General features: G+C 38.2%; 1 protein-coding gene across 2 annotated transcripts in view; it reads left to right on the forward strand.

Annotated features, from left to right (window-relative positions):
• The window catches only part of LOC100026087 (interleukin-36 gamma-like), a 36085-nt gene that overhangs the window by 2737 nt on the left and 18477 nt on the right, over window positions 1–14871 (forward strand). Inside the window, exon 2 of one of the 2 annotated variants that reach the window (XM_056812181.1) lies at window positions 16–93. The exons of the other annotated variant lie outside the window; for it this stretch is intronic. Coding sequence (XP_056668159.1) covers window positions 30–93 — 64 coding nt within the window. The 5' untranslated portion in view covers window positions 16–29. The remainder of the gene's footprint in view (window positions 1–15; window positions 94–14871) is intronic. 2 annotated transcript variants of the gene reach the window in all.

Raw genomic sequence — 14871 nt, forward strand, 5'->3', positions numbered from 1 at the left:
TTTTATTAACATAAGGAGATCACTTTCTAATGGGAGAAATGACATGCAAAAAGCTCTATACATACAAGTTATATACAAGACTTCCTTCAGAAGGTGATTCTTGATTGTAGTCCTAGCTCCTTTGCCTTCTAGAATGTCATATTTCATGCCCTCCAATCCTTTAAAAGCTGTTAGGTCCTCCATAATTCTGACTGTGGATCCAAGATAATTAATTTTTTCCTTTCTATCTGCTTATAATATTTTTTCTTTGGCCTGGAAATTCTGGAATTTTGCTATAATATTCCTGGAAGTTTTTATTTTGTGGTCTCTTTCAGAAATGTGACTAATTTATTTCTTAAATTTCTATTTTCTTCTCTTGTTCAAGAATATCAAGGCAGTTTTACCTAATAATTTCTTTTTTATCTTTCTTTTCTTTTTCTAAAACCCTTACCTTCTATCTTAGAATCAATTAGGGTTAAGTGACTTGCCCAGAGTCACACATTTAGGAAGTATCTAAGGCCATATTTCATCCCAGGAGCTACCTCATTGCCCCAATTCTGCTTCTTAAAGGGTTGTTTTCATTGGTGAATAGATTTGCTTTCCTTTCCATTTGACCAACTCTGTATTTTGGGGGGTTGTTTTCTTTGATGAGTTTTTGAATACATTTTTCCTTTCTGTGTTTCTTCTACCAAGTGCCTTTTCTTCATGATTCTCTTGCATCAGTCTCATCTCTTTTTCCATTTTTTCCTATAGCTCTCTAATTTGATTTTTAAAATCATTTTTGAGCTCCAGACTATTTCACATTTTCCTTTGAAGCTTCACATGTAGTCATTTTGGCATTCTTGTCTTCTCCTGGGTTTGTGTTCTGATCTTCCCTGTTCCCAAATAAACTTTCTATGATCAGGTTTTTCTTTGCCTTTTACTCATTTTTCTAACCTGTTCTTCAGATGGGTGGGAGGCATTATTCCAAACTTTTTCTGCTAAGATTTGTTCCTGTGCACAAGGGTGGCCTGGCTGTCCAGGGAGGCTATGTTGGATGTCTGGCGATTATCTCTACGACTGTGCTATGGACTGGAACTGCATGGACCTGGCTGTCTGTGGATATAAAGGGTGCAGGATTTAATGGTCTTGGTGGAAATGCCTGAGTCAAATTTTTACCAAGATCTCCCATCTCTATGACCGATTCTCTATCCACAAAGACCCACAAAGTCTAACATAGTTACCAGCAGATAACAAGATATAGCAAACATTTTGATGACAAAGGCATTGGGGAGACACCCAGTTTGCATCAGCATTTCTACCTATGTGGTATAATCAGAGCGATCATTAGCTCTGAGACAAAAGCATGTCTGGGTAGGTCTCATCTCAAAGCATTTTGTTACCTGGATACTGGAACTAATATTTACAATCTGTCATCTCTGTGAAGGTATGTGTATAAGGGAATAGATGGGTAGGTGTGTGGGTTATTTTAGTTCCTCATGCATAATTATTTCACTAATATAATGTTGTTGTTTGGTCATGTCTGATTCTTTGTGACCTCATTTGGGGTTTTCTTGGCAAAGGCAGTGGAGTGATTTGCCATTTCCTCTCTAGTTCATTTTATAGATGAGGAAAATGAGGCAAACAGGGTTAAGCTAGTAAGTGTGAAGCCATATTTGAACTCAGATCTTTCTAACTCCACGTCCAGCTCTCTATTCACTGTGCCACCTAGCTACCTCTAAATAGCTGTCTCTAAATGAGTGAGCTGATACTCATATGATTGAAGGTCTAAAAACTAAAAAAAAAAAGGGACAGTTTATTTGCAAGCTAACAAAAAGTGTGGCTGCTATCATTAGCATGTAAGGGCCCTGACCCAGTGGCAAGTCTTCCAATAGGTTCAGATAGAGGGTAGCATCTTTTATTTAACCCCAAACTCATCCTTTAGCATCTGCCTGCAGTGTCTCAGCTTGAGACTCAGTAAAATTCTTCTTGAGTCCGAGATCAAGTATCTCTCCTAGGAAAGGGCAAGAGTCATGGATGAAGGAATTTGTTCTTGGTGGATTTCTAGGGAAAGATCTCCAAACCTCCAAATTTTATTTGCCTGAATCTTCCTCAATTCTACCTCTGATACATACTGCTGATGTGACCCAAAGCAAAAAAAGAAAGTTCTCTAATATTAAAAATGGTGGAGCAGTTGCTGATCTACATAGGTAGAAGCTATTTTATCACTTTGCCAGTGAAACCAAAGGTTTAGCATACCCCCACCCTAAATCTTCTAGAAACTGGACTTTAGGAATCTGATGGGTGACAGGAGGAGTTGAGGGATTTCATTTGGGAAGGAGGGACTTCATCCCCAATTTTTGTGACCTTCAGCAAATAGGGTAGAGTGGTAGGGAAAAACACAGCTTTGACAGGCAGAAAACTTGGGTTCAAATCCCACCTCTAACATTTATTTCCACAAAAATTTGGACAAGTCATTTCAACACAGTCAACCTCCATTTCCTTATCTATAAAGTGATATGGTTGGACTGGTTGAACTTTCAGGAACCTTTCAGTGCTAGGTCTCTGATCCTAGAAAGACTGGTCTTCCTCAGCTTTGCTTTCCTCATCATTCCAATGGAAACCAGTAATGCACTCTGCTGACCTCACAGAGATGTTATAAGGTCCTGACGTGACCCTGAATGTGCTCTAAAAAGTTAAAAAGTACTCTCTGGATTTCTGGCAGTGTTGTCACCAACCTTCCTACCCTGAGCTCTTTCATATCATCTAGTTTAGGTCATTTTCCATAATATCTGTGCCAGAATGTGGCAGTACTACCATATGGTATGTCATAAATGAGATTTGAAATAGAGTCTTACCCAACTCCAAGGCCAGCTCTCTATTTACTATGCCATGGTGCTGGCACTGAGAAGGTTTAACATGAATAAGAAGCCCTAATATGACTTGAACGAACTTGAAGAATATTCTGGGACTGGAATAGGAGGAACTGTAATGAGGGAGAGCTTCCCCCAGTACACCTCTTTTTCTACTGCCCTTGGTAATAGTATGACTTCCTAGTTGTATGATTTTTAAGGCACTGGGATTCACCAGAGTACAATATTCCCTCATTCTTCCCTTTTGTAGGCAAGGTAGAAGAAGGAAGGAAGCCCAGCTTGTGAGCCAATGCTTCAGAGCCAAGACAAAGAGTCAAAGAATAGAGGCATTGGGCCGCCCTGGGGGAAATGACAAAAAAAGATAAATGACCAACAGGGACAGATTATGAATTTTTTGAGGAAAAAGGATGGCAATAGGGAAATGAAGGTACTGATACTGTGTTTGAGCTCTTTCTGATTCTAGTAGATTGGGTGAAACTGAGCAATCTGGATGATCAGAATTTATAGAGAACCTATCCCTTGTACTTAATAAGTATTTACACTGTGCCAAGCACTGAACTGGGCATTGGGGAAACAAAGACAAAAGGGATAAAGTCCCCACCTTCAGAGAGTGAACATTCTACTTGGAGGCAATGCAGAAAATTAAATAAAATATGTATAAATGTATACAAAATTATTTCTGGGAGGAGGGTATAAGCAACTGGAGATAGAGATGGGGTGGAATCAAGCTTCTTGGAGAAGACAGCACCTAAAATGTGATAGAGCAAAGAGTACTTCTACACCCAGAATTCACTAGCATTAGGTGGTAAGTGCTGAAGAGCAGAGGGGAGATGATCTGGAACTAGAGTTCATGGAGACTTCTAGTTAGATTCTTGGAGTGGCGAGTCCTTGACGCACCATGTGGGGTTAGGAGGCTTGAACCTGAGGAATAATCATACTGTTTTGTTTTGTTTTAAACTTGTCTATATACAATGCAGTAGTTTGAGTATGAGCCGTGGTTATCGAAACTTGGATTGTACTTTGTGATTCAAATGGGTGTTATTCAAAGGCTGCAAGAACTGCAGGAATCCAGATCATGCAGGGGTTGTTAAAAATCCTTGCTTTCATTCCTTTTATCCTCTGATTATGAATATAGAAATGTATTCAGTTATATTTTGTTTATGGAATTCACTCTATTGAAAAATAGGGAATGGAAAGACCACATTTTCCAGTGGATGGGTCCAATAAGATAAATCCACATACTATAACTCCATAGGCTAATGGGATGAGCATGACTTCCTCAAAAAGGGGACAGAACAGAGGAAAAAGATCAAAGAGGGGACTTTGGTAGATGCCTTCAGTAATTCTCAGATTCAAGAGAAGGACAGAGGAAGGGAGAGAGATAGAGGGAAAGAGAGAGGGAGACAGAAGGTGAGAGGAAGAGAAGGAGGGAGAAGGGAGAGGGAAGGTGAGAGAGAGCAAAGGAGGGAAGGGAAGGAGAACATGAGAGTGGGAGAGACAGACAGAGATAGAGAGGCAGAGAGAAACAGAGACAGAGAGGCAGAGACAGAGCTAGAGACAAAGGAAGGGGGTAGGGGAGAGAGAGAGAGAGAGAAAGAGAGAGAGAGTTGACTCTTTAGATAAAGGTCATTTCCAAATCTTAAAACTTCAGCAAGACACTAGTACCTTCCATTTGAGAAAGAAGGGGATTCACATCCTTGTAATGTGAGAGTTGGAAAGACCTCAATAGCCATTTTAATTCATATTCCTAAAGAATTCCCATTATAACACACTTGACAAGTGGTTATCCATATACTGTTTGTTATTCTGGATTCCAAGACTAATATTCCCATCAACTCTTAACCCTACAGTTCCTTCTAGGTCTCTGCCTCATGGGTTAAGATCAGAACTGATCGACTCAGTTCAATGGTTCTTAACCTATTTGTGTGTATCACAACCTATTCTGGTGATCTGGTGAAGCCTATGGACTCCTCACAATCATGTTTTTAACTGCATAAATTGAAAGCAAGCAAGCAATAAACATTTATTAAGCACTTGCCATGTGCCAGACACTGCTAAGTAATGGGGACACAGAGATAAAAGACATACTCTGTCCTCAGTGAGCTTACAGTCCAATGGGGGAGACAACAAGCAAACAAGTATATACAAATCAAGCAATATACAGGATAAATAGGAAATAATATAGGGAAGACAATGGAATTTAGAAATGCATACAATTATAATTGCAAAGGAAAACATAATATATTAATCTTTTAACAGAATATTATATAAATCCATTCAATATATGTTAATATGATGAAATATATTGAAATATCATTATCAAATAAAAAGGAAAAACAAGCTCGTTGCCCTCAGGTTGAGTACCTCAGCCCTAGAAGCTTGTCCTTCCCACTCCTATTGCCTTCTGGGATTTTTGGCACCCATTTTCTATATATTTATATGCTCTCATGTATCCCCTGTTACAATATAACTTCCCTGAAAGCCGGAATCATTTCCTAGGCAGTGTTTGATATAGCAAAATCTTTATAAATTCATTTAAAGAGGTAGATTGACATATTTGGGACCATTTCCTGGTGGAGGTTGGTGGGAACCTACTAAAATTCTTTTTATATAGGGAGGAGAGTCACATATGGGGTGATGTAATCATGTAATTTGGGTGATACTGTGAATCTTAAAATTTCTCAGACTCTATTTCAGAAGATTTGATTAAGCTATTCCCCATTTAAACAAGGGAGGTACTTGATCAGGAATGTATTGGGAACTTTAAAATTACTCCACCCATACTTAGGCATACCTTGGGGGAAGATAAAGTTGTAAACTCCTTACTGAACAATGAGAGGCCAAGCCCTTAAGCTAAGTCTATTTTTAGATCTAATACAAAAGGGTGCTAAGTACCTATGAAGGTTAAATTAATCACTAAAAGGGCAAGCTTAGCAAAGAGATGTGAAATACTCAGAAGTTTTAGTCTACCCAGAGAAGGTGATAACAAGGTGTGAATTAAGAATGGTCAGTCCTTTGGCAAACATCTACTGTGATTGGTAGATGTGAAAGTTTAGGGGAGATGACACAAGATAAATTTCTCTTTAAAAGAAGCTGTCTGAACCAGTTCAAGGTAGTTCCAGTTAGTTCAGCTTTCGTAGCTGAGTTGGAGCTGAGATTAGTTGGAATAGCTGGGTCTCTCTCGGTGACTGAGCTTAGTTGAGCTCAGGAGCTGAACTGGAGGGTCTCTCTCTACACTAGAGTTTTGCCTGGGACAAAATCTTGTGGTGAGTGATTAAGGACTGACTAGTCTCTCTTAAAGCTCAGGCCTAGGCCAATGGCCTAGGCCCTTTCTTACTATTTCCTCTGCCTCTCTCTCTCTCTCTCCCTTTCTTTAATTCCTTCATTCATATTAATTAAAATCTCCATAAAACCCAGCTGACTTGGGTATTTCATATTTGGGAATTTTTCCCATGGCGACCACTTACTTTTTATTTAAATCAAAACACTAAAAATTATCTTTACAGTTTGGCAATTCACAGTCTTGAAACCCATATTTTCATGGTCACAGTTTATGGCAACCACTCTTTTGTCTGTAACAATACCCTCAGATGGGATATAAAAAATAATTAGCAGGGATTATTTTTTCATTGGGGGAAGAATGTATCTCCTTAAAGTTACTAGAGGGCAAACAGGTCTGTGGGTCTGTGGAATTATGTTGTGTTCTGTAAACTTATATCCCTCATCCAGAGCAGTGAAGTGGCACTGTGGATATACCACCAGGACTGGAGTCAGAAAGACTCATCTTCCTGAGTTCAAATTTGACCTGACACTTACTAGTTGTGTGACTCTGGGCAAGACACTTCACCCTATTTGCCTTGGTTTCCTTATCTGTAAAATGAACTTGAGGAGGAAATGGCAAACCACTCCAGTATCATTTCCAAGAAACCTCCAAAAGGTCCAGCAAAGAGTTGGATGCAACTGAAGAGTAACACAATCCCTAAAGCAACTATGGAAGACTTAGAACATTTCAGAAAAAAAAGGGTGTTCTTCGAAAAGATGTCTGGGAAATTTAGAGAAGATTAGGAAGCACTTCCCAGTGCAACTCTTTCATTCATAAATGAAATTAGAACCCACGTGGGTTCTAATAAAGCTAGAAAGGACCATAGAGTCATCTAATCCAACTCCCTCTACCTCCAATTTTATAGATGAGGAAACTGAGGCACAGGAGACTAAGTGAATTGCTTAAGGTCACAAAAATAGTAAGCATCAAAGGTAATAGATGCACCTGGACCCTCAGACTACAAGGACAATGCTTGGTCTGCTCTCTTGGTGGCTGGACATGGGAAGATAAGTAAGGAATAAAGATTTGGGGAAGCAGGGTTAGAGAGAGATTGCCAGCAGAGATTGCCATATTTGTTGGAGAGGGTTAGGAGGGAGACCATTGGCATCAAGGTTAGAAACCCTATAATGACTTCAAAGTCGAAGTGCTGGCAAGAGCATATATTTTCCAAATTACTGTATGGAGGCAAGTCTAGAGAAATGTGTTAATTCCATATCAGCCTTGATAGAGATTGCTGTGTACTTTCTGAATTTTCTTTCTTTCTTTCTTTCTTTCTTTCTTTCTTTCTTTCTTTCTTTCTTTCTTTCTTTCTTTCTTTCTTTCTTTCTTTCTTTCTTTCTTTCTTTCTTTCTTTCTTTCTTTCTTTCTTTCTTTCTTTCTTTCTTTCTTTCTTTCTTTCTTTCTTTCTTTCTTTCTTTCTTTCTTTCTTTCTTTCTTTCTCTCTTTCTCTCTTTCTCTCTTTCTCTCTCTCTTTCTCTCTCTTCTCTCTTTCTCTCTTTCTCTCTCTCTTTCTCTCTTTCTCTCTCTCTTTCTCTCTTTCTCTCTTTCTTTCTCTCTTTCTCTCTTTCTTTATTTCTTTCTTTCTCTCTTTCTTTCTCTCTCTCTTTCTTTCTTTCTCTCTTTCTCTCTTTCTTTCTTTCTTTCTCTCTTTCTCTCTTTCTTTCTTTCTCTCTTTCTCTCTCTTTCTTTCTTTCTTTCTTTCTTTCTTTCTTTCTTTCTTTCTTTCTTTCTTTCTTTCTTTCTTTCTTTCTTTCTTTCTTTCTTTCTTTCTTTCTTTCTTTCTTTCTTTCTTTCTTTCTTTCTTCCTTCCTTCCTTCCTTCCTTCCTTTATTTCTTCCTTCCCTCCTTCTTTTCTTTAATTCCTTCTTTCTTTATTTTTTCCTTCTTTATTTTTTCTCTTCCTTCTTTCCATCCATCCATCCATCCTTCCTCCCTCCCTTTCTTCCTCCCTTTCTCCCTTCCTTCCTTCCTCCATTCCTCCATCCCTTCCTTCCTCCCTTTCTCCCTCCCTCCCTCCCTTCCTTCCTTCCTTCCTTCCTTCCTTCCTTCCTTCCTTCCTTCCTTCCTTCCTTCCTTCCTTCCTCTCTCTCCCTTTCTTCCTTCCATTCTTAAAAATAATAAGCCTTTGTCTTTGATCTTAGAATCAATACCATATATTGGTTGCAAGGGAGAAGAGTGGTAAGGGCTAGGCAATGAATGTTAAGTGATTTGCCTAGGATTATACAAGGAGAAATAGTCTAAGGCCATATTTGAACCCAAGACCTCCCACCTCAGTACCTGACTCTGAATCCACTTAGCTGTCCAGAAGGCCCATTAAAATGAGAAGAACAAACACAAAGTATTGACCCACATTCTACTTTATACATCAGGCTTCCAGAAAAGCCAGAAAACTTTGTAATAGCTGTATTACCTGGAATAATTAAATAGAAGTAAGCTGTATTTCTTTAGCACATCAAGACTTACACAGTATTTTCCTGAGGAAATCCTTTTTCAGTGCTAAATTGAGAGATAGGTTAGAATAGTGGATAGAAAGTCAGTCTTTGAACCAGCATAGTTTGCTTGTCTCAATGTTGCTCATAGGAAGACAAGAATAAGGATATCTAGCATCCCTCCATCACCCCCTTCTCCAAGGAAAACTTTTGTTCTTGCGAGTAGGGGTAGAAAGAGATTTGAGCTATAGGTTTGACCATTCTATTCTCCTTAGAGAGATTGGGTCCTGGGATAGAATCATGCATATTAGTCTAGGGAATGCGATTTTTAGGTTTAAGCTAAACTCCTGATCAATATTTGTTTTCAAATTTGGAAAATTTTATTTAATTAATTAATTTAGAATATTTTTCCATGGTTACAAGATTCATGTTCTTCCCCTCCCCTTTCCCTATCTCCCTCCCTTAGCCGACTACTGGGTTGTACATGTGTCATTTAATCAATATTATTTTAAGGGGGAAGTTGACCTTCATGTTGAAAATAATCCCAATTATCCAAGCTAATAGCAAAATGGATATCAAAGAAAGCATACATTGGAGAGTATAAACAAGATAGTTCAGTGCAAAGCAGTTCTTCCATTGTGAGTGAGGTAACTCAATTTAGTCAAGAGTGAATCTCAGATCTCATATAGAGGGGGAAATCCCTGAAGTCACTAGAATAGCAAATATGGGATATTGTAAATACTTCCAGCTCCTCTAATGTTGGCTTCTTCCTAGAGCCTTTTTCTCCCTTCAGGGTCCTAAAGAGGAATTTCACATATCTTCTCCCTTGATGTTGGAAGCCAGAAGAATCCACAGATTGAATCTTCTTTCTCTCCTGTTCCTTAAAATTCTATTTTTATGCAAGTGTAGAGCATTGATTTTTACCAATGAGTGTAGTCCCCAGTAATGAGTGTGAACCCAATTTGCAAGGTCTCTGGGAAGCCATAGCTAGCAACAGCCAGACACATAGCTTGCCTCCTCAGCATGAGAACTCAGCCTCTCCTCTCCCCAAATGCTCTATGTTCTTCTAAGAAATTACTGATGCAAGAATTCTGTGAGAAACTTGGTTAGATGATAACATGTTGACATCTTGAATCATCACGTATAGAAAACTCTGTTTAGAGCCACTGGAGTAATCTAAATCTATTATCTCCACCTTGTAAATCATTACTAACCATTTTCTCTGCAAAAGGCTTACTTCATCCCTTAGCCTATTTCACTCTCTCTATGAGCACCTTCCTGAAATCAATAAACTTTGTCACTGATCAGCAAGAGGCTTTGAATCTTCTGTAAGTCTGTCTGTGATCCTCCTGATCCCAACATCATTCTTCTTATCCCATTTCATGAACCACAAATAATTTGTCAAGCTGGACTCTACAAACAAGGAGAGTCCCACATAATTGACCTTTCAAACTGGGGTATTCCAGGAAGATGAGTTTAAATCTCACCTCTGACAAATGAAACCATGTGTCCAGTCCTAACTGCTTCTTCTACTAAAGTCATACTTCTTGGTATGAAATCTCTTCTTGGTATTAAGGCGATGTTGAACTCTTAAAGGCCATGCTAGAGAAGAGTCAATTCTGGCAGGTCCTGACAAGCTGAGTGAATACATTCAGTGATAGATGCTATATCTGTTGTCCCACCATGAGTCTGGTATACTTTTCAGAGTTCCTAAGAAGCAAGTTTTCATCAAGTGGTGTATTTTTTCAGCCACAGCAACCCAAGAAGACTGTCTAGTAAGACAGAAGAATCATCATCCTCACTGGTGGGAGGGATAGTTGCACTGATCATAATAGGGAGCATTCATATAACATTTTAAGATCTGCAGAACACTTTAAAGTCCATAAAGGAACTCATAAATCCCTAAAAAAATTTGGTCAAATATTTATTGGTTTGATCTTTGAACAGAAAGGCAATTTGGGGAGCATCCAGTTCAATCCCATCTTTAAAACTATTTCATTGATATGTTTTTGTTTTAATATCACCTTCATTTCTGAATACATCTCTCCCATTACCTGATCTGCTGAGCCATCTAACATAATGAATAAAAAAGAAAGAGAAGAAAAAAGTTCAAGAAAAGCAATCAACACCCATTGAATATGACTGCATTTACAATTTCCATTCCTGTCAGTCACCCACCTCTGCAAAGAATGGGGGGAGGTGCCTTTCTCATTTCTTCTTCAGGGATAGACTTGGTCACATATTGTTCAAGTTTATATTTTGCTTTTCAACTCCCTCATTTTACAAGTGAGGAAATTCAGGTCCAGAAAGGGGAAATGATTCATCCTGAGTTATACATTATGACATAACCAAATTCTCCTGAATCCTAATTCCAAGAGGGAAGAGGGGTGTTTTTTCTAATACCTTTCTATACAATCATCCAATTCCTGGTTGTGCAATGAGCTTTTAGAGTTGAAAGATCATTTACTTAGTTCAGCATAATTCCAGGCTTCTTTTTAGAATGGCTGGAACAATTTACAATTCCACCAACAATGTGCCAGTGAATCTGCTTTCCCATAGTTCCTCCAACATTTGATATTTTCCTCTTTTGCCATATTTTTCAGCCTGATGGGTATGAGATGGAACCTCAGAGTTGTTTTAATTTACATTCCTTTAGTTATTAATAATTTAAGAATATTTTATTATGATTGTCAATAGCCTGTATTTTTTCCTCTTTATAAGCTACCTCATATTCTTTAACTATTTATCTACTGAGGATAGCTAGTGGCACCACTCCTATTTTCCATAATCCTTCAGATATCACTGCCAATGACTCATCAATCAGCCATATGCACCAGTCTTTTAGAATGTGAAGATACAGGGCATTTGGATCAACTTACAAGAATTTATAAAGGATGGTTTGATGTTTTATTGCTGTCTCTTTATTTGTTATAAGTAATGATTCCTTGTTTTTCATTTTTGTTCTGGTGATTCCAGTGAAAACACATCCTGTTTCCTGAGAAAACAGAAACAAAATAGAGATAGAACAGCTCTGCCTTCTCTTAGTTGTCAGTTATCATCATTCTATCTACTCCAAGAAAAGAGTCTGACCTTTCTTTGGTCCCACTTTTCTTCTAATACAGCTAAAAGATCCTTTTTTCTATATTTGCTCAGTTAATCTGTGTCTTAGCATTCCTGACATCATTTTTGTAGTACTGTGATACATATTCACCCTTTAGTTCCTGCCCTTGAATCCATCTTCTGTATAATTTTTTTCTTATATCTAAATTGTTTGGCAGTCTATTCAGACAAATCTAATTTTTCCTCCTTGGTAGAATTGTTTCTCTTTGTGTCTTCATAATTTTGTTCTATTTTAGAGATAATAGGGGAAAATATTTGTACAAGAATATTCATAGCTGTGCTCTTTGTGATGGCAAAAATTGGAAAATGAGGGGATGCCCTTTGATTGGGGAATGGCTGAGCAAACTGTGGTATCTGTTGGTGATGGAATTCTATTATGCTCAAAGGAATAATAAACTGGAGGAATACCATGTGAACTGGAATGACCTACAGGAATTGATGCAGAGTGAAAGGAGCAGAACCAGGAGAATGTTGTACACAGAGACTGATACACTGTGGTACAATCAACTGTAATGGACTTCTCTACTAGCAGCAATGCAATGATCAAGGACATTTCTGAGGGACTTATGAGAAAGAACACTATCCACATCCAGAGAAAGAACTGTGGGAGTAGAAACACAGAAGAAAAACATTTCCTTGATCACATAGTTTGATGGGGATATGATTGTGGATATAGACTCTAAATGATCACTCTATTGCAAATAATAATATGGAAATAGGTCTTGATCGATGATACATGTAAAACCTAGTTAAATTGCACATTGGCTATGGGAGGGGAAAGGGGGAATGGGAAGGAAAGAATATGAATCATGTAACCATGGAAAAATAGTCTAAATTAATTAAATAAATAAATGCATTTTTAAAAAAAATCTAGGCACTATAAAAACAAAAATATCAATAAAATCTGTTTTTAAAAAAGAAGAATTTTATTCTTTTTTAAAATTTATATTTTATTCTGAACTTAAACAATAAATGAAATAGACATTTACCCAGGCATGGTAGGACAGAAAAAAAAGAACAAAACTATATTTTTGCATTAGGAACAGTTGATTTTTCTTTTTAAATGTATAACTTCAACCTGCAACTTCTTTTAAACCCTTACCTTCCATTTTAGAATTAATACTGCATATTAGTTTCCAGGCAGAAGAGTGGTAAAGGCTAAGCAATAGGGATTATGTGACTTGCTCTGGGTCACACAGCTAGGAAATGTTTGAGGCTAGATTTGAACCCAGGACTTCTTATCTCTGGGCCCAACTTATAACTTTCAAAGCTGTCCTGCTTGACTATGATTCAGTCTGGCCTTCTCATTGTTCTTTTTTTTTCTGCATTGAAAGGGGAAGAAAAGATGCTTAAATGACCATTTAAAATGTTTTTTTTTGTCCCTTAATTTTGCTACCTTATTTCTATCCTCCATCCCCAACGGTATTTTTTAAATCTTCAACTATCATGATATTTCTGCTGCCTTTATACTGTTTTATATTGCCACCATCTCCTCCTGGATACTGACTTCTCTCTAGCTTAGCATGACATTGCTCTTTCCTGGTTCTCTACTTGTTTGAATCAAGCCTTCTCAGTCTCTTTTGCTGTATCTTCATCCAGATCACACTTTGGGTGTCCTTCAATGCTCTCTCTTGGATCCTTTCTCTTTTGTCTTTATATCATTTCTATTGTTGATCTCATCAGTTCCCACTGGGTTTTGTCATCATCTCTACCCAGATGATTCCCAGATATGTAAGTACAAACAAATATATTTGTATACATATACACTCACAGATATATGAATGTGTATATGTATGAATGCCTACACATTTATATATATACATATATATATATATATATGCGTGTGTGTCTCTATCTCCCTAATGTCTCTCCTGAGCACTAATCCAGTGGCATCAATTATCTTTTAAATCTCTTTTTAAAACCTTTACCTTCTGTCTTAGTATCAATTCTAAGACAGAAGAGCAATGTGGGTTACTTAAGTGATTTGCCCAGAGTCATACAGCTAGGAAGTGTCTGAGGTCAGATTCGAACCCAAGTTCTCCCAGCTCCAAGCCTGATGCTCCATTCATTGTGCTCCCTAGCTTTCCCACATTTTACATATCTAGAATTGGATGTTCCCTCGGCATCTGAAACTCAACATGTCCCAAAAGGAACTCTTTCTTTTACTCCAAACCACCTTCTTCTCAATTTTCCTGTATTGTAGTGAGCACCAACCATCCTCCCAGTCACCCAGGCTCACAACCTAGATGTCATCTGTGACTTCACACTTACACTTCCTCCTCACATCTAATCTGTTGTCAAAGTTTGCCATTTTTGCTTTCACAGCATCTCTCATATACCTCCTCTGCACTCGCCACACTATGATAGGTCCTAGTCATCTCTTGGCCAGCCTGTTTTAGTAGCCTGCTAATTAGTCTTCCTTCAAGCCTCTCCTCACTTCAGTCCATTCTCCTTTCAGCTGACAGAGTCATTTTCCGGAAGTGCAGGTCCCATGGTCCCATAGTGCCATCACTCTATTCAAAAACAACAACACTAACAACAAACTCCAGTGGCTTCCTATTAACTCCGAGATCTTAATACAAAATTCTCTGTTCTTCAGAATCCTTTATGACCCTTCCTGCAATTCCAGTCTTCTTACCCTTTGTTCCCATTCTCTCCTGGCTTATTTGCTGTTCTTCACACAGGAAACTCCATTTCCCAACTCAGTCTTTGCACTGTCTCCCATCACCGGAATCTTCTGCCTCTTTCTTTCTGGATCTAGCCTCCCTGGCTTCCTTCAAGATTTAGCTCATCAGGTCTTTCCTAGCCTCACACACTTTTAGGACCTTCTCTCCTTCCCATTTATATTGCATTTTTCATGTATGTACAAAATTCTTTACATGTCGATGCCCCCATTAAACTGTGCTCACCTTGATAGCCATGACTGTATCTTTACCTTTCTTTGAATCTCTAGCATTCAGCACAGTGTCTGGTACATAGAAAATCCTTAATAAATGTTTATTTATCCCTCCTTTCCAGGCTTGTGATTGGTCTCTCAAACTATTTTGCTTTCTGTCCATGTGATCTGTACCACACTTCAGAGACAAAAATCACTCCTTGTTTATCTCTTTAACCAAATATGCATGCTTCTTCCCTCTGGCTCTTGGATTTCCTTGTGCATATGAGTATG

The sequence above is a fragment of the Monodelphis domestica genome, chromosome 1 (assembly GCF_027887165.1).
Source record: "Monodelphis domestica isolate mMonDom1 chromosome 1, mMonDom1.pri, whole genome shotgun sequence".
Lineage (NCBI taxonomy): Eukaryota > Metazoa > Chordata > Mammalia > Didelphimorphia > Didelphidae > Monodelphis > Monodelphis domestica.